The 25,503-nt window shown below is 50.8% G+C and overlaps 1 protein-coding gene across 1 annotated transcript; it reads left to right on the top strand.

The window, feature by feature from the left end:
• Positions 1-6,003: 6,003 nt before the first annotated feature.
• Positions 6,004-24,870, top strand: Stac2 (SH3 and cysteine rich domain 2). The gene is given in 12 exon segments (XM_036197881.1): positions 6,004-6,443; positions 6,445-6,480; positions 18,520-18,826; positions 19,343-19,440; positions 19,578-19,668; positions 20,245-20,357; positions 20,437-20,509; positions 20,603-20,664; positions 21,233-21,330; positions 21,645-21,696; positions 22,012-22,149; positions 23,416-24,870. Coding segments are annotated over 12 exon segments (1,227 nt in total). The 5' UTR covers positions 6,004-6,389; the 3' UTR covers positions 23,521-24,870.
• The last annotated feature ends 633 nt before the right edge of the window (positions 24,871-25,503 follow it).

Here is a 25,503-nt window from a genome sequence, read left to right as displayed (position 1 = left end):
CGTGCGCGCGCGTGCGCGCGCACACATGTGCCAACCATGGTGGTACACATCTATAATCTCAGGACCTGGGGGAATGAGACAAGAGGATTGTCACGAGTTAGGGGCCTGACTGGGCTATGTTATGAGCTAGCCCTGGCTACAATATAAAACCTGTCTCAAAACAACAAAAGGTCTTAAAAGAATACCCCCTATTTTATCTTTTTTGTGTGTGAGGGGAGATGAAGACAAGGTCTCACTGTGCAGCCTGGGCTGTCCTGGAGCTCACTCTGTAACCATTTCAGTCTGCTTTTTGTTCCTGTGATAAACATCAGGACCAAAAGGAACTTGAGGAGGACAGGGTTTATTTCACCTTACACTTTACAGCCTGTCATGGAAGGCACCCAAGGCAGGAACTGAGGTAGAGAAGATGGAGGAACATGACTGACTGGCTTGCTCCCTGCTTCTGCTCAGCTAGCTTCTTTCTCTAAGCCTGGACCATGTGTTCAGGGGTGGGCTAGACCCTGCCCTACCAATCAGCAATCAAAAAATGCTGTACAGACATGCCCACAGGCCAACCTTACTAGGGCAATTCCTCAGGTGAGGTTCCCTCTTTCCACGTGAGTCAAGCTGGCAGCAAAGGTTAGTCATCACAGTAACCTAGGCTAGAGTCAAACGTGGGGCAGTCCTCCTGCCTCGGCTTCTCCTCCAGAGTCCTGGGATTGCAAGTGTGGACCCCCAACCCCAGTTTATTACCCCTATTTTAACCCAGCTCATTCCAACCTAATCAAATCTGGCTCAGTCATTCTAAAAAGAAAAGCACAGTTGCTCCCACATTAAGGCTCTGTCTGGTCATGAAGGGGGCAAAGGTCAGGCAGGAATAATGAGTCTCTTGGTGTGCCGGATGTTGTCGCATCCTTACGTGGATCTGGTTAGGCTCCACCTCCCATGTCTCAGGTCTCCCAAGTGTTTCTGCCACTCAGACAGCTCTGCTCCCCTAAAAAGCAGTCATCAATCCCCTCCCCCCTCCTGAGGGGGGTCCTTCAACTGTTAACTGCTGGTTACCCTTCCAGGCACCTGGCTCTCACTCCCACCCTACATCTGAGTGGGGACAGTGGTCCTCCTCCCCAGGAGAAGTAGACGTGCCAGCTTCAGCTCTGTCCCTGAGTACCGCAGTGGGAGTAGTCAGCTCTGAAAGCAATGACTCACACTTAGTTCATGAAAGACTGCTCTGAAATACAAAAGCTGCAGTCAGGAAGGACATCCAGAGGTCATGGGATCCAGCCCCCTGACTCCTCCACTATGGCCCCACAAATGCCTAGACCAGAAACGTCCTGGGGGTGGGGGTGTCCATTGACTTCCATCCAGACTCCCTGGGTTTTTGTTGGTGAGTGGTACCACCTGCTCCCCCTGGGAATCCTTCCCTATGGTTAGTCAGAATCTCTGCCTATGGATAGCTACTTCTTGGTCACTTTCCCCACAGACTAGAATACCAGGCTTCAAATGGCCAAGGAGACGGCATTCTTCCTTTCCCTTGGGGAAAGTACTGGAAAAGCACAGATCTCCTCAAAGAAAGGAGAGAGAGGGAAAAAGTGAGCAAGCCTTCCTTGCTGGATTTGCCAATTCTAAGTGGTGTTCTGGTCACTCTTACCTTCTCCAACAGCAATGTAGAACAGCAGACATAGTACAGTCACCATCTTTCCTTATTTATGTATTTGTGTATTGGTGAAATTATTAAGGCCACTCCACATAGTTAAAAAGGAGGTTTATTTTGTGGGGTAGCTTACAAATGGGATAGGTTGCAGGGTCTGGGAAAGGTGTGGCGCAGTCCGGCGGTGTTCTCTGGAGAACTCTGCTGGGTCTACCTTCAGCATCCAGAGCCCCGAACCAAGAGAAGCCTCTCCTCTTGATCCTGGGTCTTCAGCGTCCTCTCTCAGCCCCGCCTTGTGGGCGTGACCATTACCGAAGCCTCAATGGGGGTTGGAACTTCCAGGCCAAGGCTGGGATGGCTACCTACTACATTTATGTGTATGAGTTTTGTGTGTATGTGTGTGTGCACATGCATGCCCTGGTATTTATGTGGAGGTCAGAGGTCAGTTTTCAGTTTCTCTTTTTCTCTATTCTCTTTCTTTCTTTTTTCCCCTGAGACAGGGTTTCTCGGTGTAGCCCTGGTTGTCCTGGAACTCACTCTGTAGACCAGGTAGGTCTCAAAGATCTGCCTGCCTCTGCCTCCCAAGTGCTGGGATTAAAGCTGTGCACCACCACTCTGCTTGAGTTCAGTTTTTTAGAGTCCATTCTCTTGTCCCACCATGTGGCACCTAAGAACCAAATTCAAGTCATCAGACTTGGAGGCAAGTGCCTTTATCAGCTGAGTTATCTTACCAGTCCCCTTCTCCATCCAAACTCTCCCCTCTTTTGAGACAGAGTCTCATGTAGCACAGGATGGACTCAATGTAAGGAGGGATGACTTTGGGCTCCTGATCCTCTTGCATCTTCTTCTCAAGGGGTGGTATTATAGGCATGTGCCAACGTTCCCTGTTTGTGTGATACTCATCTTCCCACATGCTAAGCTGACACTCTGTCAATTAAGCTACATACCCAGCCCCACAGTGACCATCTTGCAGGCGAAGAAATCGATGAACTATAAATAAGACTGAGTTGCATATCCAAGGTCTTCCCGTTAGTTATTAACTATACAGATAATGGACTCTACAGACCTCCCATACTGGTTCTAGAGAGATGGCTCAGGGCTTAAGGACACTGGCTGCTTTCCAGAGGACTCAGGTTTGATTTCCAGTATTCACATGGTGGCTCACAAATATCTGTAACTCAAGTCCCAAGGGATCCAGTGCCCTCTTCTGGCCTCTACAGGCACCGGACACACACATGGTACACAGGTATATATATATGCAGGCAAAACATCCATTCACATAGAATAAAAGGAAAGGATTTCTAAGGGCCTGGAGAACTGGCTCCATAGTTAAGAGAACTGACCATTCTTGCAGAGTACCAGGTTTGATTCCCAGTTTCAGGCTCCCACAGGCATGCACGTGGTACACATGCATACACACAGACCAAATATTCATACATATAAAATTTTAAAACTTTAAAAAAAATTAAAAGCAGGGCTGGTAGTATGTACCTTCAATCCCAGCCCTCAGGAGGCTGAGGTAGGTAGATCTGAGTTTGAGGCCAGCCTGGTCTACATATTGAGTTCCATGCTGGCGAAGACTACATAGGAAGATCCAATCTCAATTTATATATGAACTCCAACCCCAGCTCTTATGATGAAACAGGGATACATCGCCCCAGAAGTCTTCAAACAGAAGAGGCCCCTGTTTATTCTAAAAAAGGAAATGTTCATGTTTTGTAGTGCTGGGAAATGAACTCTGAGCTTTGTGTATATTAGGTAGGTAAGTACTCTACCAAACTACAGTCCATGCCTAGTTTTTGTTTTGTTTTTTCTTTTGGAGACACGGTTTCTCCATGTAGTTTTGGTGCCTGTACTGGATCTCACTCTGTAGCCCAAGCTGGCCTCGAACTCACAGAGATCCGCCTGGCAATGCTGGGATCAAAGGTGTTCGCCACCACTGGCCGGCTTTGAAAACTACAGCCATCCCTGGTTTTCAGTTTTCATTAAAGAATAGATTCTCAATAACTTGAGGAGGGCCTTAAACTCTTTAACACAGGCAGGCCTTGAACTTGTGATCTTTCTTCCCCAGCATCCTGAAGAGTTGGGATTACAACTATGCACCATAGAGTTTAGTCTAGCCCTGGGCTGGTGGAGAATCTGATGACACTCAGAGTGTCCTGAGCATCAGAGGTCGGAGCTGCCTGGGGAAGGGAAATGGAATGGGCAATGGAGTTGCCCTCCTCAGAGCAACAGGAGGGTCTTCAGGGAATGATATTGAGCATGCCTTTGGGGAGACAGATTTGAGGGCTGAGCTCAGTATCCGCTTTGGCTCCTTTCAGGGGAGTCAGGAGCCAGAGGAATCCTGCCAGTGCAGTAGAGCTGGAGGGGAAGGGATCAAGCCCCCACGACAATGAACCCGCATACCTGCCCTGGTCCTGTTTGTGCCGGTGACAAGCAGATCGCTATTCCTGGACACAATAGCCTGAGCAGTGCTCCAAGGGTGAGCTCATCCTTGAGAGGCTAGCCACTCAGCCCTTCAGGCCTCACATGAAGCTGGATGCTGTCATCACTTGGGTCCTTGAGTGCCACCACCCACAGCAGAGGAGGGGCATGAAGAAACCCAGAAGTCTCTCTGTCCACACGTAGCATCTCCCTTTCCTTGATGAGGCCAAGAGATGAAGTTAGACTCAGGGTGCTGGAGAGAAGGCTTGGGGAAGGAAATCAGTCCCAGTTTATGGCCGCACATTAGGAGCAGCACTTCGGATTGGGTCGGGGAGAACACCAGGCCCTACGCTTGACCAAGCTGCAGTTGTTGAAGGATTCTAGAAGAGCCTGTCTTAGAGGCTCCTGAATGGGGATGAAGCCCATCTCTGCTGAATCTAGGCAGGAAGACTAGAAAGGATCGTAGCTGCCCGGCTTTTCAACTACAAGGAAGAACTGTCTGCCTTGGCTTTTTATTTGGTTTGAGTTTTATTATTTATTTGTTTGTTTGTTTGTTTGTTGAGACAGGGTCTCACTATATAAGACCTGGCTGGTCTGAACTTACTATGTAGATGAAACGGGACTTGAACTCACTGAGGCCTGTCTTCCTCTGGCTATAGGCACACCCCACCATACTTAGTTTGGCTTGAGTTTTGACCCATTAAGATATCTTTAATGTGGGGCTGGAGAGATGGCTCATGGGTGAAGAGCACTGACTGTTTAAAGAACCCAGGTTCAATTCCCAGCACCCACATGGCAGCTCACAACTGTCTGTAACTCCAGTTCCAGGAGATCCAACACCCTCACAGACATACATGCAGGCAAATACCAATACCAATGCACCTGATACTAAATTTATTTTATTTTTTTGTTGGAGCTGAGGACCAAACCCAGGGCCTTGCGCTTGCTAGGCAAGCGCTCTACCACTGAGCTAAATCCCCAACCCCAAAAATAAAAATTTAAAAATGGTGTCTTCAGTCTGTGATCCCAACATTAGGGAAGTTGAGGCAGGAAGAGGATGAGTTTCAGGCCAGCCTGGGCTATATAGAAAGACCCTGTCTCAAAAATGATGAAACAGGGACTGCTGAGATAGTTCAGAGGGTGAAGCACCTGTCATTCGAGGGCCTGACTTTAATTCCCAGCATCTATTAAAAAAGGCCAAACCCACCATACTAAGTCCTGGGGCTCTAGGGCCAGTCTAGCCAAATTAGTTTACAATGAGAGACCCTGACTCAGACTTCATGGTGGATGGAATGACACCCAAACATACATGCCACTCGTGTACTACACACACACACACACACACACACACACACCACACACACACAACACACACACACACACACACACACACACACACACACACTCAGATGTGCATGCGTGCGGATCATATACACACACCAAACAACAGCCTGTTCTCTGCTTTAGGAAGCGCCCATAAGTCTAGCAGTGTTGTGTATATTTGGGAGCCCCTTTGCTGGGCAAAAAGGCATTAAGTCAGTGGGTGAACCGGTCCTGTCTTTTTCTCTGCCAGGTTGCAGCATCTTCTAATCTGCACTATCAGAATGCTGTAACTTTTCCCTCTCGGCTGTTCTGCTGCAGCCCCAAATTATTCGTATTTCCAGACACTGATTTTGTCCGCACCCCCTTCCATCTCGGGTTTTTTCAGTATCAAACAACTCCTCCACTTATTTACCCTCCAAACCCCTCCCCATCTGGCCGAGCCCCCCAAGACTCCACCCAGCTGTCCCTCCTAGCCACCTCCGCAGCCAATAGCTGAAAACCTTGATTTGCATAGCTGCGCGGGGGCGCGGCGGAGGGAAGGGGGAGGGACCAGGCGACCTCCTAAATCAAAGTTGGGAGGCTAGGACTGGGCGGAGGGGCCGCCGGGTGCAAGGCTGGGGCCGGCGGGGGGAGGGGGAGGGAGATGGGGGGCGGGCGCAGAGGACGGCGGAGCCGGCCGAACTCGGACAGCTCCGACGCTCCCTCCTCGCTCTGCTCGTCCGCGCATCCCCACTTCCCTCCTCCTCTCGCAGAGCGCAGCATCCTCTGCAGACCCTTGGTCCTCACGCCTCGTGGTAATTGCCTCCCTCTCTCCTGCAACCCGGACAACTTTCTCTTCTGGTGCCTGGGGCTAGGGGGCTGCTTTGCCTGGGAGGGTTTCTCTTGAGGGTCACTGGAGAGCAGCCACTGGAAAAAGGCTGGAGAGTCCCAGAGAGACGCCCGTCATCACCCACAGCCTGCCCCCCGCGGGTCTGCCGTCGGGTCTCCGCACCCTCTCTTCCTGTATACCCTAATCATGACCGAAATGAGTGAGAAGGAGAATGAGCCGGATGACGCGGCCACCCATACCCCCCCCAGGGACCGTCTCCACCCTCCAAGAAACCAAGGTAAGTCGGGGGGCAGAGGCCTGGCCCCGCCCGGGCACCAATGGCTCGGAGCTCTGGTCACAGTGCCTAGGTCCCCTTGGGGTCACGGAAGCTAAACGGGGCCCGCGTGATTCCTGAGGATGCGCGCCATGCAGGGGAGGGAGGAGAGGGTTCGCGATGAGGGACCCAAGCAGCCGATCACACGAGCCCGACCCTCCGGTACGCGCGAGGAGCCGACGCGCTCCGGCTCCCTCCTGGGCGGTTGTAACTCGGCTTTGTTGGAGGGAATCGGCGCAGCGGAGGCGCGGGGCGTGTGTGGCTGTGTGTAGCGGGTGTGGGCCGGTGTACGCGCGCGTGTGTGCGTGCGAGGCGCACCCCTCCGGTGGCCGCCAGATCGGTGTCTGCGGCTCCCGGGTCCCCCTCTCTTCTGTTTCTCTGAATCCCTATCCACAACCGTCCCCTCTCTCTGGGCGTGCATCTCTCCGGTTCTCTCCGCTTCCCTACGTGCTTCTCTGTGTGTCTCCGGCGTCCCTCTCTGACCCACAGCAGCTTGGCATCCACCTTGCGCACGGGTTAGGCTGGGAGCCCTGGAGGCCGCGGCCCCCAGGGCGCAGCTTTCCAGCCGGTGCTGGGGGCTGCCGCAGCACCGGCCGTCGGTGGCGGGCGGGGACCCCGGAGTGTTGCGGCTCCAGAGCCAGAGGCGGCCCCAGCCCCCCACTCGGAGAGCCTGGAGACGGGAGGAGAGAGGGCAGAATCAAAAGAAGTCATCGTAATTAATGAATGTCATAATTAACCCTAATTATGTATGATTGTTACTCTTGTGGAAGTCACAATGAATAAATTATTCTCCTGTGAAGGCAGGCGGAGCCCAGACTGCGGGAACTGAAAGGGGTGGGGGAGGCCGATGCTCACATTCCACCTCCCAACCCTAATGTGTTTACCCCCCTCCCCAACTTCTAGGTGCTCATGAAGTTCTGTGGGAAGCTACCTGAGCGGCCCCGGAATGGGAAGAGAAGGGACTGTAGGAAGGAGCCCTTACCCCTCCCTAGACTTCAGGCCAAGACTCCCTTCCCTTCTAGAACCCTGGTGTTTGTTACCATCCTGGTCCTGTGACCACGAGAGGTGTGGTGAGAACCAGAAATGGGTGGTGTCTTGGGACTCCCTGGGGTCACAAGCTCCTACACAGCTCTTTCCACGACTCTCTTCCACTCCGGTCCATCTGGAGGACCCCTCAGAATGTGAGGTTAATTCAAGGTCAAGGTCATTACGGCAGCAGCAAAGGGAGCTGAACAGGGAGGGTAGAGTCTGCCTGAAGCTCTCCACCTAGCTACCCCGCGCCTGCACTAGGGACCCTGCCGCTCTCCAAGTCCAAGTCTCTTAGCTTTTTGAGACAAGATCTTGCTAACTATCCTTGGCTGGCGTAGAACTCACTGTGTATTCCAGGCTAGCCTCAAACTTTTAGCCATATTCGACCTCCCAAGAGCTAAAATTGCAGCTGTGAGCCGCCATACCTGGGTCCCTCACGTCCAAGATTCAGTACACACAAGGCCTTCTGCTTTCTTCCAAAATGTGGGCCCCTTAGGGTGCCAAATCTCTCCTGGAAAGGGATGAAACGGGAGGATAGGGCTTGGTTTAATCGACATACAAAGGGGATCCTGGGAGCTGAGCCTCAGCTGAGTTCCAGTTCTTCAACCTCTTCACCTGCTCTGTTGTCAACCCTGGCAGATACACAGTCTCCTTGTCTTCCTAAAGAATGGAGGGGCTCCCAATGCCTGCCACATGAAACCCTGTCTGCTCCTACCCCTCCTTAGGAGTTCCCCAAGGCAAGCAGGAGCCTGGATTGGTGCTGTCTCAGCAATCTCAAGGCTGCATGCTCAGCTGTGTCGGGAAGAGGGGGTCAGACCCAGGGCAGGGCTGTATCTCCCTACAACCCAAGGACCCTCCAATGTCATCTGCTCTGGGTCTGAGCCACAGAGGGTCTGGAGGAGTAGAGGAGGGGATGCCACAGCTGATCCCCTCTGTGCCAGGCTGTTTGGGCCCCTAGCCTTGCCCCCTCCGTCCCTGTGAAGGAGTCTGAAATACCCTCACAGACAGGACTGTGAACTCAGGGTTTTTGTCAGCCCCTTCCAGCCCGTCACCAAAAAAGCTCGTACCTCTAGACTCCAAGGAAGGGAAAACAGAAAAGAAGGGTGCTACCCACCCAACACAGTGTGAGGCAGGTTCAACAAGGGCCGGGTGCCCAGGAGCCAACATCCTGTTCTTAGTCATCAACTTGGTGCCCCCAAGCATTTCTTGCCAGTATGAACCCAGTTTCCTGCTAGTCTCTGGCAGAGTCTCAGCTCTGTACCCAGCCTGCGCAGGGATCTTCTAGGTAGGTCCACTTTCTCTTAGGGTCTTGTTCATCCTGTGATGTTACTTATCCCCCCTTTGGTGTAGTCCTGGAAGACCCCACCATGCCTGCTTTACCATCTGAGTCATTCCTCACCACATCCGACACCACCCACTGCCAGCTGCCTCGTACTGTTTCAGGAGATGGCATGGGAAACTGAGGAAAAAGGGAGCCTCCAGGGAGCTGCAAGGGAGAGGATACTGGTAGGTTGGGCTCTTTCTCTGAGGAGTTCAGAAGAGACCTGGTGACCTGGGCCACATGCCAGACAGCCTGCAGGTGCACTGGCAGGGAACCGGACCCAAGCGAAACAGCTTACTAAGGAGCATACCAGAAATGGATCCCAGCAGCAGGGACACCGAGATCGATGGTAGTGTTTGGTGAAATGCTTATCTTAGTCAGTGTTCTGTGGCTGTGAAGAGACACCAGGACCATGGCAACTCTTTTAAAGGAAAACGTATCATTTCGACTGACTCACAGTTCCGAGGTTTAGTCCATTATCCTCTTGAGGAGAAGCATGGTGGCACACAGGCAGACATGGTGCTGGAGAAGTAGCTGGGCGTTCTACATCTGGATTGGCAGGTGGTAGGAAGAGAGAGTGACATTGGGCCTGGTTTGAGCTTCTGAAACCTCAAAGCCCACCCCCATGACACACTTCCTCCAACAAGGCCACACCTCCAATAATGCCACTCCCTGTGAGTCTATGGGGAGCATTTTGTTTTTCAAGACATGGTTTCTCTGTGTAGCTTTGGAGCCTGTCCTGGATCTCGCTCTGTAGACCAGGCTGGCCTTGAACTCAGAGATCCACCTGCCTCTACCTCCTGAGTGCTGGGATTAAAGGCGTGCGCCACCACTGCCCGGCCTGCATCAAGCCACTTGACAGCTCTGTCCTATCCTGCCCTCTGGCCAAAGCCCTTGTCATCTGCCAGTCACCTAGGTGGCGATTCCATTTTTTCCAAACTCTCTTCTGCTCTTCTGGAATGTGGGGCCCACAGCTGAGTTAGGAACTCAGCAGGCAGAGTGGAGGCTGCCTTGGTGCTGGGGAACATTGTGTTCCAGACACCTCTGGAACCCTTGCAGAGGTGGCTGTTGGCACTGAATTCCAGGGAGGGGTACACCAATAAGGCGTACAGGTTAGACTTGCGGGTGTTGGGGGTGTGGGGTGGGTAGATTTACAGGGATGGGTCACTCTGGAATTAATGGCCTCGGGAAGGGGAACATGACTGATGCCTTCACATAATTGGAATGTCTGGTGTGGCTAGGCAGGAATAGCCCAGTAAGAGCCAAGCGAGTGATGGGGGCTGATAGGCAAAGGTCACGGGGAGGCAGGTTCCAGCGCTGTATAGGGAAGCACTTCCTAGCAACTGCAGCTGCCCAAAGATGGAAGGGCTGTCCCGTGAGGGAGTGAGCTTCCCATCCCAAGAGGAGACCAAGAGCCATTCATTCGGAGACAGTGTGACCTCAGCAGCGGTGGGATGAGGTGCAGAGTGATTTGGGTGTCTAGTCTTTCTGGTCCCTTCTAACCCTGAATTCCTTGATCGACACCATGTACCAGTCCGTGGAACAGTTGAGGGAAGGGAGGGACCAAGGCAGGAGCCTCGGCAGGAAGATCGATATTCCCGGCGGTCTGAGCTGAGCAGCGTGAGCCACCCATTCAGGCCCTGACGTTGGCACTTGCCAGCTAAGGACTCAGAGCAGGAGTGATTTAACTCCGTTAGCATTCATTCTTCATCGGAACCGCGGGACAGTGACCATCTCCCCCAGAGGGGCAGACTGTGTGCAGACGTTAGCCCAGATCCAGTGTTCTAATGCTGAGAGCCCTTTACAGAGCCAAATTCCTGGTTAGCTGATCTGTTTGAACCCAGAGCTTTGTATTGCCCAGAGAGTATCCAGTGATGCCTCCTCCTTCTTGGATGTGGGGAAACTGAGGCTTGGAGAGAGGAAGTAAAGTGATTTACACTCAGATAACAGGTTACTGTTGCCCTACCCCCCAGCACATCTCTAATTTCACCTCCTGTGTGCTCTGTACCTTGAGGCTCCCCAGCAGAACATTGGTGGCAGGAATTGGGGTCAGGAAGGGTGGTGGTGGTGTTCATTTTCCTCTTGGACCCCAACAAAGCTTTACAGCCCTGTTTGGCACTGGCAGCCACAGCCTGACCTGAGCTGGTATGTGTTGTCAAGTTCTTCCTTGTCTTTTCTGGCTTACCCCCTCTGCTCCTGCGCACAGGCATCTGGGGCCCCAGGCCTTGCTTCCCATAGATGTACAAAGCAGCCCACAGTGCTGTCCAGGAAGCTGAGTTTGGAAGGAAATGAACAACTCAGTGTGCCAGACACCCCAGGGCTCTGGCTTCCCAGCCGGCACACCAGAACCTGCCTTGTGCCCAAACATCCCCCCTGCTTCTCCCTCCATCTTGCTGCCTGCTGGCCTCTGGGAGGCTGGAGGGGCCACTACTTCCATCCCTTTGGCATACACAGGTGCTAGGCAGAGAGCCACAGCACACAGGCTGCCTGGCATGCCAGCTGGGAACCCTGGCCAAGACTTCCTGTCTGGAGCCTGGCCTGCCTCCCCCCCCCCCGCTTTTCTGTTGCTGATAGAAAGAAATGGGCAGGAATAAGGTAACTCTCCACAGGAAGAGAGAGGGGCAAGGTTCTGGATAAGGAAGTCACCATTCCTTGCTCTCCACAGATTCAGTGAGGGTGTATTTGAGGGAGGGATATGAAGAACTCCAGCCTCGGCGCAGAACTGGCCCTGACTCCACAAAGTGATGTATTTGTCAGAGGCATAGTGACTGAGTACCTACTGTGTGTTGGGAACTGGAGGTGACTGGCCTCTGTTTCAGTCTCAGGAGGAGTTAGCAATTTACAAGAGGGGTTGGGGATTTAGCTCAGTGGTAGAGCGCTTGCCTAGCAAGCGCAAGGCCCTGGGTTCAGTCCTCAGCTCTGGAAGGAAAAAAAAAAAAAAAAGAAAGAAAGAAAAGAAATTTACAAGAGAAGTGAGGTGGTGGTGGCACACCCTTTAATCCCAGCACTGGGGAGGCAGAGGCCGGTGGATCTCTGTGAGTTCAAGACTAGCCTGGTCTATAGAGTGAATTTCAGGATAGCTGAGGCTACCCAGAGAAACTCTATCTTGAAAACAAAACAAAATAAAACAAAACAAAACAAAAAAGAAGTTAACAGTTGGAACCTGAGCTTGGGGCTGGAGAGATAGCTCAGCGGTTAAGAGCACTGATTGCTCTTCCAGAGGACCTGGGTTCAATTCCCAGCACCCACATGGCAGCTTACAACTGTAACTCCAGTTCCAGGGGACCTGACATCCTCACACAGACATATGTGCAGGCAAAACATTAATGCACATAAAATAAAAATAAATAAATTGTATATATTTTAAAAAGAAGAACTTGAGCCGATGCAGTTCTGTCCTAGGGCAGGCCCAGTTCTGGACAGGGAGTCAGGTGTGAGTTCCTAGTCCTACAGGCCTCTCAGGCAGGCCAGTGGCCAGCGTACAGACATGCAGCTCCTGGACATTGTCTGTAGGCTTGAGCCAGCCAGCACCATGTGCCAACACCATGCACTAAGCTGAGCCACATGGTGGCTGACATGACAGTTTAAGATTTTTCTCAGGAGAGATCAGAGAACACTGAAGGCACTTAGTAAAGCCAGGTCCAGACACAGAAAACCTCTAAAAAGGTTACAGTTTTTGTTTTTCTGAGACAGGGTTTCTCTGTGTAGCCCTGGCTGTCCTGGAACTCACTCTGTAGACCAGAATGGCCTCAAACTCACAGAGATCTGCCTTTCTCTGCTGCTCCAGTGCTAGGATTAAAGGCATGTGCCACCCCTGCCCAGCTAAAAGGTACAGTATGTTTATAAATGTGCTAAGATGGGCCGGGCAGTGGTGCCACATGCCTTTAATCCCAGCACTAGGAAGGCAGAGCCAAGCAGATCTCCATGAGTTCGAGGCCAGCCTGGTCTACAGAGCAAGATCCAGGATAGGCCCCAAAATTACACAGAGAAACCCTGCCTCCAAAAAAAAAAAAAAAAAGAGCATAAATGCTGAAGAGGAAAAAAAAGAAAATAGATATACACAGTCATATAAAAATAAAGAGAGAGTAAAGTAATATAAAAAATAAGCCACGTAAAGATAGGAAATACATACAGGCATCTGGACCCTGTATGGTGATTTGTTGACTTTGATTTTTGTTTTGTTTTGTTCTGTTTTGTTTTTTGTTTTTCGAGACAGGGTTTCTCTGTAGCTTTGGAGCCCGTCCTGGACTAGCTCTGTAGACTAGGCTGGCCTTGAACTCACAGAGATCCACATGCTTCTGCCTCTTGAGTGCTGGGATTACAGGTGTGCGCCACCACTGCCCGGCTTAAATTTTTTAAATGCTAATGTACAAAAAAACAATAGCTGCTGAGAGATAATGGAAACTGCTAAATTAAACATATATATAATATATTGGTTTTTATTGGAGGCTCAGGTGGCACGACAGTTCATACAATGGCTTCAGAGGTGTTGGGAGGAGGAAGAAGAGAAACAAAAAATAAATGGGTGGAGCAAACCAATCAGGAGGGGGTAAAACCTATATATTTTAAGAATCTCATAACTTCAAAATGGAATTCAGAAAATATGTTGCACTGGAGGAGAGATTATGCTTTTGCTTCCATGGGAAACAAAAAGTTATAGTTCTCTTCAAAATTAATGAAGATCAGATTTAATTGGGGGAGACCTCCTGAAAATCTTGGCTACAGACAAGAAAAAAAAACAAGAAAGACTACAGGACATGTGATGTAGATGCTGATTCCTCTACTATGGGAGCAGCTCTGAGACCGGATGAGACATGATAAGTCTTGTTGGCTACAGAGTCTTCATGACTTATTATTACATGCCATTCTTTCATATGAATGGATAGAGATTTATATTACAATTTGGTTATACAGAACAAATGAACTTATAAAGTTAACAGATTCCTTTTACCTGCTCAAACACAGAACAAAACAGCATCTTTTTTTAAAGATTTATTTATTATGTATACAGAAGAGGGCGCCAGATCTCATTACAGATGGTTGTGAGCCACCATGTGGGTGCTGGGAATTGAACTCAGGACCTCTGGAAGAACAGTCAGTGCTCTTAACCTCTGAGCCATCTCTCCAGCCCCCCAAAAGAGCATCTTTAGCTGACTTGTGCACACCACATATTCCATGTTTATGTTAATGCAGACATATATGTTACCTTTAAAAGTCTATGTGTTTTCAGAAAAAAAAAAACCCAGACACCAATAAAGACAAGTAGCCCAGGTGATCCAGCCTCAAAAATGCCTCTGTTGCAGTTCCCACAAAATTCTACATCCAGAACAACTTCAGAGCTGCTAGCTGAGATGGTCCAGCCTCACTCCAGCCAGGACTTCAGATAAGCCCTGCACTTTCCCATCACACGGAGACTGGACAACAGACGTTACAGCCAGCTCTCCCAGGACGTGACAATTATCTCAATTTTCTCAGGGTCCCCAGACAGGAAGCAGTCTAGAGAATATGACACCCACATTCCTAAGATGTGGAGTGGGTGGTTTTTGGTCATTCAGTGGGTTATGGATGTTTGTTGTTGTTTATGGGGTTGGTTACAAGTTGTTATTGGTCATGATCAGGAAAAAAGCTAAACAAAGGAGATTAGATTCAGGGATCTCTTTCTGAAGATAAAAAAGGGGGGGTATAATGTAGACGTGACAGAATAAAGGGGTAGATTATTGAATCTACTTTTTTGTTGTTTTTTTGGGGGAACAGGGTTTCTCTGTGAAACAGTTCTGGCTGTCCTGGAACTCACTCTGTAGACCAGGCTGGCCTTGAACTCACAGAGATCCGCCTGCCTCTGCCTCCCGAGTGCTGGGATTAAAGGTGTGCGCCACCACCGCCAGGCTTGAATCTATTTTGTTTGTTTGTTTGTTTGTTTTTTGTTTTTTTAATCTACTTTTAAACTAAAACAAACAACTATTAGTCAGGTTAGTAGTTAGTCATCTATAATAATGAAACCTGTATTCATGTTAGCTATGTTTTCAAGGTAGAACAGAGATATTTTAGATAGGTGGTCTTCAAATACTTCAGAGACCTACAGAATATGGCATTTAAGATGTTTTAATAACCTAAGGCTTTTCATGACAGTAAGACACATCTGCTCCTGGTAGCACCAGTTTGCTTCAAAAAAGGGTGATGGGTATTAAAGAAACTTCATATGGAGTTTGCTTTTATTGTGGCAAAGTTAGCGACTGGGCAAGACAGTATGCTGTCCAAATTAGACAAGCATGATACAAAACTTTGCCAAGACAAGGTAGTACAGTCCTTTAAAATTTCTGCTTCACAAAAAAAGCCTGTCAGACATTCTAGACCTGCAGGCTGAAAATGGATGCCCCAGTGGTGCAGAGGAACCTTGGGTGACTGTCTAGGCAGCCAACTTCTTTGTTGTTTCTATAGTTTTGGAAGTTGTTTGCTCTATACTTCCTATTTACTCAGGTAATATTATATCTTTCTTTGGTCCTTGATGGGGTTAAAGACTAGATAGTTATAGTTTCATAGTTTTCCTTGTTACCAAATTCAAAAAAGAAACATATATAAGAGATGTAAAGTTTATAAGGTTGAGAAACATAAAAGCTTAATTTGTTTATCTAAGAAGATGTTTTAATTTACACAGGTATATTTTTAGGATGCTAATACAAATTATGATGCAAAATGGTTTAGATATAAAACTTTGGACTCATCAAGGTAAGATAGATAATAGAATAGTTTAACAAATACAATGGACTGGACATTGTGAATATAATTCTTAAATGATAATTGTTTTTATTGTACATAAATTTAGCATTAGAGTTAAAACCTTTCCTTTTTAGACAAAATGGGGAAATGTGGGATATTTGTACACTGTGTGAAAATGTATTGCTGGGATTGGTGTAATAAAAGGCTGAACGGCCAATAGCTAGGCATAGGTGGGATTTCTGGGGAGAGAAAGGAAGAGGATGAGGAATCTAGGTGCACAGGAGATGCTAAAAAGTCATGGAGGGAGTTGAACAACGCAGGTTAATTTAAGTTATAAGAGCTAGTGGGCCAAGCCTAAGCTAAGGCCAAGCTCTCTTTCTTTCTTCTTCTTTTTTTTTTTTTTTTTTCCCAAGACAGGGTTTCTCTGTGTAGCTTTGCGCCTTTCCTGGATCTCGCTCAGTAGACCAGGCTGGCCTCGAACTCACAGAGATTCGCCTGGCTCTGCCTCCTGAGTGCTGGGATTAAAGGTGTGCACCACCACCACCTGGCCGAGGTTTCTTTAAGATAGATTTTATTTATTTTTTAATTATGTATATATGTGTGGGCATGTACATGGGAGTTCAGGTGCACTACAGAGTCCAGAAGAAGGAGGTGTGGGGCCCCCTGAAGCTGGAGTTATAGGGAATCCTCCATGGGTGCTGGGAACTGAACTCTGGTCCTCTGTAAGAGCAGCACATGCTCTTAACCACTGAGCTTCCAGCCACAGAAAAAGTTTCTTGGCAAGATCAGGGGTCATGGCCTGGGATCTGGGCCAGGGAACTGTGGTGCTGAACCAGGCTTTGGATAGCAGGCCTGAACAAAGACAGGACAATGATGATAATGAGGTTGGTGGCTGCCGGGTATGAACTGGAGATATGATCAGAGGAGAGAATCAGCCTTGAGATTACAGGGTAACTTTCCTGCCCTGTGTCTCACCTGTTGGAGAATACAGCAGTAGTTTGTCTCAAACAAACGATAAAACTAGGTTTTTACAGGGTGTAATGGAGCATGTCTTTAATTCTAGCACTTAGGAGGTAGAGACAAGTAAATCTCTATGAGTTCGAGGCCAGCCAGGGCTACGGAGTGAGACCCTGTCAATACAAAACAGAGAATAAAAGGAAACTTCTTTTTTCTTCTTGAGATGGTGTCATGGGATCTCAGATTGGCTTCAAACTCATGTATCCAAGGAAGATGACTTTGAACTTCTGACCTTCCTGCCTCTACCCTGTTATCTTATTGGTAGCAAACCAAAAAGTCCTGGTGTGTTTTGTACGAGTGTTTGGCCTTCACATTTATCTGTGTACCATGTGCATGTCTGGTGCTCAGAGAGGCCAGAAGAGGGTGCCATATCTCTTGGGACTAGAGAAACAGCTGTGAGTACAGACAGCTGAGAGTGTAATATGAGTGCTGAGAATAGAACCCAGGTCCTCCTGAAGAACAACAAGTGTTCTTAACTACTGAGCCAATTCTGTAGCCCCCTGGTGTGTTTTGTTTGGGCCCAGAGGTTGTTGTGTTTCTGTTTATTTGTTTGTGACAGGATCTTGCTATGTAGCCTATTGGCCTCATATCAAGACAGCCTTTCTGCCTTTGCCTCTCAAGTCCTGGGAGCCTGCTCCACCCCACTTCAAATAAGGTAGGGTCTACAGTAGCCCAGTCTGGCCTCAAACTCACAACGTAGTCAAAGATGACCTTGAATGTCTGATCCTACCTCTACCTAGCACTTCAGAGTGGTAGGATTACAGATGTGTGCCAGCGGGTCCAGTTTTATGTAATGCTGGGGACTGGATCCAGAGCTACTTGCATGCCAGGCAAGCACTCTACCGGTTGAGCACCATCTACCGAGGAACTAGTATAACAGCACAATGGCTGGCTGGCGTGTGCCATAAAAAAGACTGATGGATCTCTTTGTGCATGTGTATAGGAGGACTTCCGTGATTTACTGTTAAAGGGGTGGAGAAGGTGGGTGCCTGATAAAAACATAAAAGTATACTGCATTTGTTCAAAGGAAAAGGAAATATTTTTAAATTGTCTTTATATAATTTCACACAAGTCTAGTTTTGGAGGCTAGGGTTGTAGCTCAATTAATAGAGTGTTTGCCTAGCATGTGTGAAGCCCTGAGTTTGATCTCCAGCTCTGACTAAGGCAGAGGATTATTGCATGCCTGCAATCCCAGCACTTAAGAAAACAGAGGCAGAAGGGTCAGAAGTTCAAGGTCATCTTCCTTGGCTACAGAATTTGGAACCAGTCAGAGATACATGAGATACTATCTCAAGAATAAAAAAAAAAATCATAGAGTTTTATTCTTAGTTTTGTATTGAGACAGGGTTTTACTATGTGGCCCTGGTAGCCTCAAATCGACAGATTTCCACCTGCCTCTCTCTCCTGAGCACTGGGATTAAAGCCTTGCACCATCACACTCTGCAAAAGTCTAGTTTTGTTGTTTGTTGGAGACTAGATCTTACTCTGGAACCCAGGCTGGCCTGGAACTTCTGACCCTCCTGTCTCCATTTCCTGAGTGCTGGTGTTACAGAAGGATGCCACCATATCCAGCCGAAGTCTAGGGTTTTTTGTTTTTTTTTTTATTAAAGTGTGTGGAGGGGAGAAGGGATCTGGCTTCACCAGGTCCACCTTAACTGGCTGGAGGAGATCAGCAGCGGCTCCTCGACCACTTGGCTTCCACAGTCTCCACTACTTCTAAGCATGTGCCTACTCTGCTAGAAGTCCCTTAAAATTCCCTGCTAGTTCTCTGTGGGGTTCTGGGAGGCTGGATGGCCAGAGCAGGAGTCTCTGGTAGTTCTTTCTGTTGGCTCTGGTCCTCAGCTCCGGGGCTGCCTCTCCACAGGAGACACAGGAAGCCCTCCAGCCTCGCACTCACTGCTTGCTCCTTCTTCTCCCAGCTCCAGCGATTTAAGCGCACCCTCTCCCTCAAAACCATCCTTCGAAGTAAGAGCATGGAGAACTTCTTCCTCCGCTCAGGCTCTGAGCTGAAGTGCCCAACAGAGGTGCTGCTGACTCCGCCCACCCCACTGCCTCCTCCTTCTCCACCACCTGCCTCCACAGATGGGGGTCTACCCACCCCAGCACCCTCGCCGTGCCCAGTCCCACGCCCCTTGGCACCACTCAAACCAGTACGGCTGCACAGCTTCCAGGAACACGTCTTCAAGAGAGCCAGCCCTTGTGAGCTGTGCCGCCAGCTCATCGTAGGTAGGTGCCTGGGCCCTGTGGCAGGCCAGAGGAAGGGCTGGTGGGAGCCTGGGAATAAGTCATGGCATTGCCTGATATTGGAGAACTGCAATATACAGAGTCACACTTCTAACTGTGCCTCTTTCCCTGGGGAGACAGATGAGCGTTGAGTGAGTCTGGGCTTTAGTTCATTGCTAGAGTACTTGCCTACCACACATTAGGCCTTGGATTCTACATTGCCAACTCTGCGAAAGAACAATAGAGTCATGGGTGGGTTGTTTTTTGTTGTTGTTGTTGTTGTTTGTTTGTTTGTTTTTTTAATTTTTGGATTTTGAGACAGGGTTTCTCTGTGTAGCCCTGGCTGTCTTGAAACTCGCTCTGTAGACCAGGCTTTCTTAGTACTCAGAGATTCGCCTGCCTCTGCCTCCAGAGTGCTGGATTAAAGGCGTGTGCTGCCAGGCTTTCTGTTGCTGTTCCTTGGCCATGGGTCTGTCCTTTCTAGGCCATTTCCTCTCGCTGAACCCCAATCTCTCCTAGGAAACTCCAAGCAGGGTTTGCGATGTAAAGCATGCAAAGTCAGCGTCCACCTCTGGTGCTCCGAGGAGATCTCCCACCAGCAGTGCCCGGGCAAGACAGTGAGTGGGAGACAGTGACATGTATCAGACCCCTCGAGGCTGGCTCCTCCTGTAGGGTGGCCCTGGGCTTGGGCAAGGCCAATCTCTCTGTGGGTCATTATATCTCTGTGTTCTCTCTGCGCCTCCTTTTGCCCCAGTCCACCTCTTTTCGACGTAACTTCAGTTCCCCACTCCTGGTGCATGAGCCACCACCAGCCTGTGCCATGAGCAAAGAGTCCCCACCTACTGGTAAGTGCCCTACACCCCATGGCCCCTGTCTCCAAGGATTTTCTGTAAGAAATCCCACATATTTTTCAGTTCCATGCCTGAGTCACACTGGTAGCGCCTATTCCTAGTACTCCCTACTTTCTTCCCGGGATGCTCCTGTCCTGAATGTAGGCTCCATTTATTCATTTGTTCATTGGTCTCTGAACCGGCAATTTATAGAGTATCTACTTAGCTTGGGGCACCGTGCCAGACATTGAGAGACAGCACTGAGGAAGGTGGGATTGGGTTGGGTGTGGTGCTTCATGCCAGGCATTCCAGCATTCAGAAGGTAGAAGGGGATAAACAGTTCAAAGCCATCCTGGGTGAATTCAGGCTGGCAAGTGGGTACCAGCCTGGGCTAAGTGAGACACTCTCTTATAAACCAAATAATAATGACAAATACATAGAGCTGGTCAGGGTTAGGTTAGCTCATCAGGGAAAGGCACTTGCCACCAAACCTGATGATCTGAGTTTTAGCCCTGGGACCCACGTGGTTGAGCTTGGGGTGAATCCACGCTGACAGCCAGGTGCCAGGCACTGAACGTGGATGCTTAGCAGGGACCATCGGGAAGGTGGACCCAGTTTATGAGACCCTGCGCTATGGCACCTCCCTGGCACTGATGAACCGCTCCAGCTTCAGCAGCACGTCTGAGTCCCCCACACGGAGCCTGGTATGCTGGGCGCAGAAGTGGGGGGCCTCTGAGGATGACTGTGGGCCCAGTGGCTGATCCTCCTCCTGTCTCTCCCCAGAGTGAACGGGATGAGCTAACAGAAGACGGGGAAGGCAGCATCCGCAGCTCAGAAGAGGGACCTGGTGACAGCGGTGAGCCAGAGGGAGAAGTCCCCAGGCACAGGGCGAGGGTGGGGGAGGCACTGCTTGAAGCTTGACACTCTGCTCTCCCCTTGGTGTCTCCAGTGTTCATAGCCCCAGCAGAGAGTGAAGGATCGGGACCAGAGGAGAAGAGCCCTGGACAGCAGGTGAGCCTGGAGTTAGCTTGGAGCCCACAGGCCACTTCTTACCATTGATCAATAAGTACATAAGAGCACAGCAAAGCCAGGCGTGGTGGCGAATACCTTTAATCCCAGCACTGGGGAGGCAGAGGCAGAGACAGGAGATCTCTGTGAGTTCGAGGCCAGCCTGAGTCTACAAGTTCCAGGACAGGGTCCAAAGCTACACAGAGAAACCCTGTCTCGAAACAAACAAACAGAGCACGGTGTAAACGGCCCTCACTGCTTCCCCCCATGTGTCCCCAGGCCCCGGGAGAAGCAGCAGCAGTCAAGATGAGAGGCATGGAAGGTGGGAGGGGTCACCACTGTCTGTCGCTCCATTCCTGCTCTCCCAGGGCAGGCGGTTCGAACTCAGCAGACAGAGGGTGTCCTCCCTCTCCATATCAGCCCCACCCCCACCCCACGATTAGGAAGATACACACTAGTCCCTATTACTTACCCGAGATTCCTACCCCAGGGCAAGCACACTCACAGCAGGTGGACAGTGGGTGGACCAGGGAGGTGACCCACCATCACTGACCCAGGACTTTTCTTACAGGCCTCAAAGCTGTCCCTGAGGAAGGATGTGGGGCCCATGTACACCTATGTGGCCCTCTACAAGTTCCTGCCCCAGGAGAACAACGACCTGGCTCTCCAGTGAGTCCCTTGCTGTGGTCTAGCCCCACTGATCCTGCCTAGCCCCTACTGACTTTGGAACATAGGGTGATGAGGACCTTCGGACATTTTCTTCTTGCACATTTGACTATACTGTGTCCACAGAGAGGCCAGAGTTGCCCAGGGTGATGGGTGTAGTATCCTGTCTTCTGCCCTAATTCTGGCCATTCCAGGGAACCTGCTGTATCTGTGGTCTCAATGGCCTCAAAGAGCACTGAGAATCCTCTCCCGCCGGCTGAGAGGGACATGCAGGGCACCTAGGTACCCACATGCTGCCCCAGCTCTCTCTTTCCCAGGCCCGGAGATCGAATCATGCTGGTGGATGACTCTAATGAAGACTGGTGGAAGGTAACTTGGCAGGGTGGGGTCTGAGGGGGCTCTGATAGGCACTGTCCCACCTTCTCTTTGGGCCCCAAAGACCTCCCTTTCTCCCGTGGCTTGCCCAGAGCCAATCCTTGGGCCTCATCAATTTCACCCTCCCTCCGTCAGCTCCTTCTGCCCACCTCACGGCCTCCCAAGGCCAGAAGCCACCACCGGCTGGGGGCTGGAATAATGAGAGCCCAAGGTCTGGAGGACGATGTACTGGCTCCGAGTAGCAACCGGGTCTAGAGAAAAAGTGGGGGTGAAGCTGGTGCTCAGGCTCACTGCCAACCTCATCCCCAGGGCAAGATTGGCGACCGGGTTGGCTTCTTCCCAGCCAATTTCGTGCAGCGGGTGAGGCCAGGGGAGAGCGTATGGCGCTGCTCTCAGCCCTTCTCTGGGAACAAGGAACAGGGTTACATGAGCCTCAAGGAGAACCAGGTGGGTTCCAGGGCCCTGCTGGGGTTGAAGCATGGTGTATACGGTGAATACGGTGCATACAGTGAAGCCCTTGGAGCTGGAGCTGGAGCTGAGTTGGTGACGTGTTTGCTTTGGGCTCTATCCCCAGCAGTGTGTAAACTACATGGTGTATACCTGTAACCTCGCTGAGGCAGGAGGATTGTCCTGGGCAAGCGCCAATAGCAAGTGCCAAGGCTATGTAGTGAGACCCCGTCTCAACAGGACAAAACCAAACAAGCAAAGGGATAGAATAGGAAGGCCCTCCCAGGGGACTTGAGCTGGTCGCTAACAAAAGGCAGCTTGATGTCAGAGGGAGGGCAACAGGAGCCCTGAATCACGAATCTGGAGGCCGCTTCGCTGTTTTCTGTTTGTTTGTTTTATTTATTTTATGTGCATGGGTGTTTTGTCTGCATGTATTTCTGTGCACCATGTGCATGCCTGGTGCCCACAGAAGCCAGAAGAGGTTGTTGGATCCCCTGAGACTGCAGTCACAGATGGTTGTGAGCCGATGTGGGTGGTGAGAATTGAAACCAAGTCCTCTGGAAGACTAACCAGTGCTCTTAACCACTGAGCCATCTCTCCAGCCCCTGCTTTTTTGTTTTGTTTTGTTTGTTTGTTTGTTTGTTTGGGTTTTTTTGGTTTTTCAAGACAGGGTTTCTCTGGGTAACAGGCCTGGCTGTCCTGGAACTTGCTCTGTAGACCAGGATGGCCTCAAATACTCAGAGATTCCCGTCTCTGCTTCCCGAGTGCTGGGATTAAAGGTGTGCACCACCACAGCCAATTGGTTTTTGTTTGTTTGTTTGTTTTGTTTTGTTTTGTTTTGTTTTTGTTCTTATTAAACAGTATCCCTAGCCCTAGATGGCCTGGAACTCACTAGGTAGGCCAGGCTGGCCTTGAACTCACAGACATTTGCCTACCTCTGCCTCCCAAGTGCTAGGATTTAGGGTGCCCTGATGAGATTTAAGTACTGACTGTCTTTCTGCATAACCTCACAAAGCCCTTTTCTCTCTGCCTCTTCCTCTGTGAATTGGGATTAGGAAGGGGCGTTGGTTTAACTGACCGTCAGGTTCAGCTCCGATGCTGGTGTCCTGTTTGCTATGCCCTGGGTCCTGGTCATGCCGTCGATCGATCCCTCCTAAGCTTTGCTTGCATCAGCTCCATCCACACCAGATACACCAACCCCCCTCCCCTGGGGCGTGTCCTCTGGAACCATCAGCAATACTCATTCTGGGTCTCACCTCTCCTCAGATCTGTGTAGGCGTGGGCAGAAGCAAGGATGCTGACGGCTTCATCCGCGTCAGCAGTGGCAAGAAGCGAGGCTTGGTGCCAGCCGACTCCCTGGCAGAGATCTGACAGAAACCAAGACAACCCTGACGCTACCCCTAGCCATGCCTGGCCCTTGCTTCTGGCCTGAGAAGGAAGCCAGCATCCTGGCCACACCCTTCCTCTCCTGTCTCTCTCCTAAGCATCACCCACCCCCACTTAGGAGCCTTCTGCACTGAGGAAGGTTTTATTTCTTGGGTGGGGTATCCTGAATGGGGTGATCTTCTGGGACTTGGGGAAGGGCATCCAAAGTGGGAAGAAATGAGGAAGCTACAGGAAGACCCACCCAGTGCCCAGGTACCACCCAGTCAGGTTGCCACAAAGAGTCCCACCCTAGGGAATCTCCTGCTGTCCTCAGAGACTTTACCTGCCCATACTGCCTTTGCATGCCTGACTCCTCTTTGCCCACAGCCTTTGCTTGGGTCTGTGTATCCACCCCTTTGCAACTGGAGCCTTGTGAGAGGGACTTTCGGTGTTCCTCAGCCCTCCACTCTGGATTGAGAGGGGACTGGGGGCCGTGATGGAACCCTGAATTCACCACCGTCACTCCTTCAATTCTCAGGAAAGTTCAGGAATCTTTTCCATTACTTGAAACCCATACGGTCAGAGCAGGGGCAGGACTGAGGTCTGGAGGGGATGTGACATGTGACAGAGTGTCCGCTAAGGACAGTCCTCACACAGCAGCCTCATCTTCCCTTTGTCTACTAGAAATTGGTGTCCAAGAGCAGCCTGGACACAGACCCAGCTGAGAACACAACACTGGCCCCTGTTTGGTCAAAACATTCCACTGTTAAGACTCTAGAAATCCCTGTCACCAGAAGCAGCCAGCCAGGGTAGTCTGTGGTTGTGAGTTCTGGTCTCTCTAAAAGCTCTGCCCTCAGATGGACCAAACTTACCCTTCTCAGCAGGCTCTACAGGGCCCATCCCTGGGAGGAATACCTTGAGAGATAGAGGAAGGATAGGGAATGTTTGTTTTGGCCATCAGGAAGTGATGGTCTAGGAACCCCTGGCCCTGGTGGGCAGGACAAAGGACCTCTCCCTTGAAGTCTGCTTTCTTTCCTGGTGCCAGCCCCTCCCTCCAAGCTCAGAGCCTCCTTTTGCACCCTGATCATGCCAGCCAATGCCACCCCCAGTTCTGGGCACAGTCAAACCCTCCTGTGAGAGGACACAGATTCTCCAGCCCAACACACTTTGCCCCACTTTTCCCCTTAAGAGGGGATCAAAGCCACACTGCCCTGTTTGCTGCCATGAGCCCCCCCCCCCAGCAAAATCCCCGGGGCGGGCCCAATGCCCACTGTACATGAGGCTGCATGACGGGTCTGTGGGGGGAGTTGCTGAGCCCCCAGGCCCATAATTAAATGTTTCTTGTCTCAGCTTGTCCGCTCTGTGTATCTGCTTGGAATAGAACAAGCGGGCAGCGGGATGAGGCGGGGGCTGAGGGTAGAAGGGTAGAGGGTAGAAGAGGTCATTGACCCCTGAGAGGAGGGGCGTCGGAGTGGGATGCGCTAGCATGGGTACCGCGAAAGATGCTGGAAGGACCCGAGTCCCGCGGGGGAGGCGGGGCTGAGGTCATTTCTGGGTCGCGCAGGGGGCGGACCCACAATGCAGCTGTTGACGTAGACCCGCCTGCTTCCGAGGGTGCGGTAGCGCTGGGGATCAGCCTCTCCCTGCAGCCCCCAAACCCAAAATTCAAAGATGGTGGAGCGAAGAGTGGTGGACGCTGAGGCCTTGAGATGACTCAGCGGCGTCCGTCATCTGGTGCCTGGCAGAGGGAGGGGAGGGCTCGCGCGCCCCTCTGCCGCCCACCTGCTCCAGCCAAGCGACCGCCTTCCCGAGCCTGCCGGGCCGCGTCACTCCTCGCGTGTCCTGGGCTATTTATAGGCACGGAGGGAGCAAGAGAGCCCGAGGCTGCTGCGGGGGAGACAGGGCACAGAAGGTGGGAATCTGCCTCTTTTGACAAGTACCCTCTGGTTCATCCAAGTCTGGTCCCGCCTCCGCCTTCTGAGCTAGGTA

This window comes from Onychomys torridus, chromosome 8 (genome assembly GCF_903995425.1).
Source record: "Onychomys torridus chromosome 8, mOncTor1.1, whole genome shotgun sequence".
NCBI lineage: Eukaryota > Metazoa > Chordata > Mammalia > Rodentia > Cricetidae > Onychomys > Onychomys torridus.
Note: the sequence above shows the minus strand (reverse complement) of the source record. Positions and strands in the feature narration are given on the sequence as shown.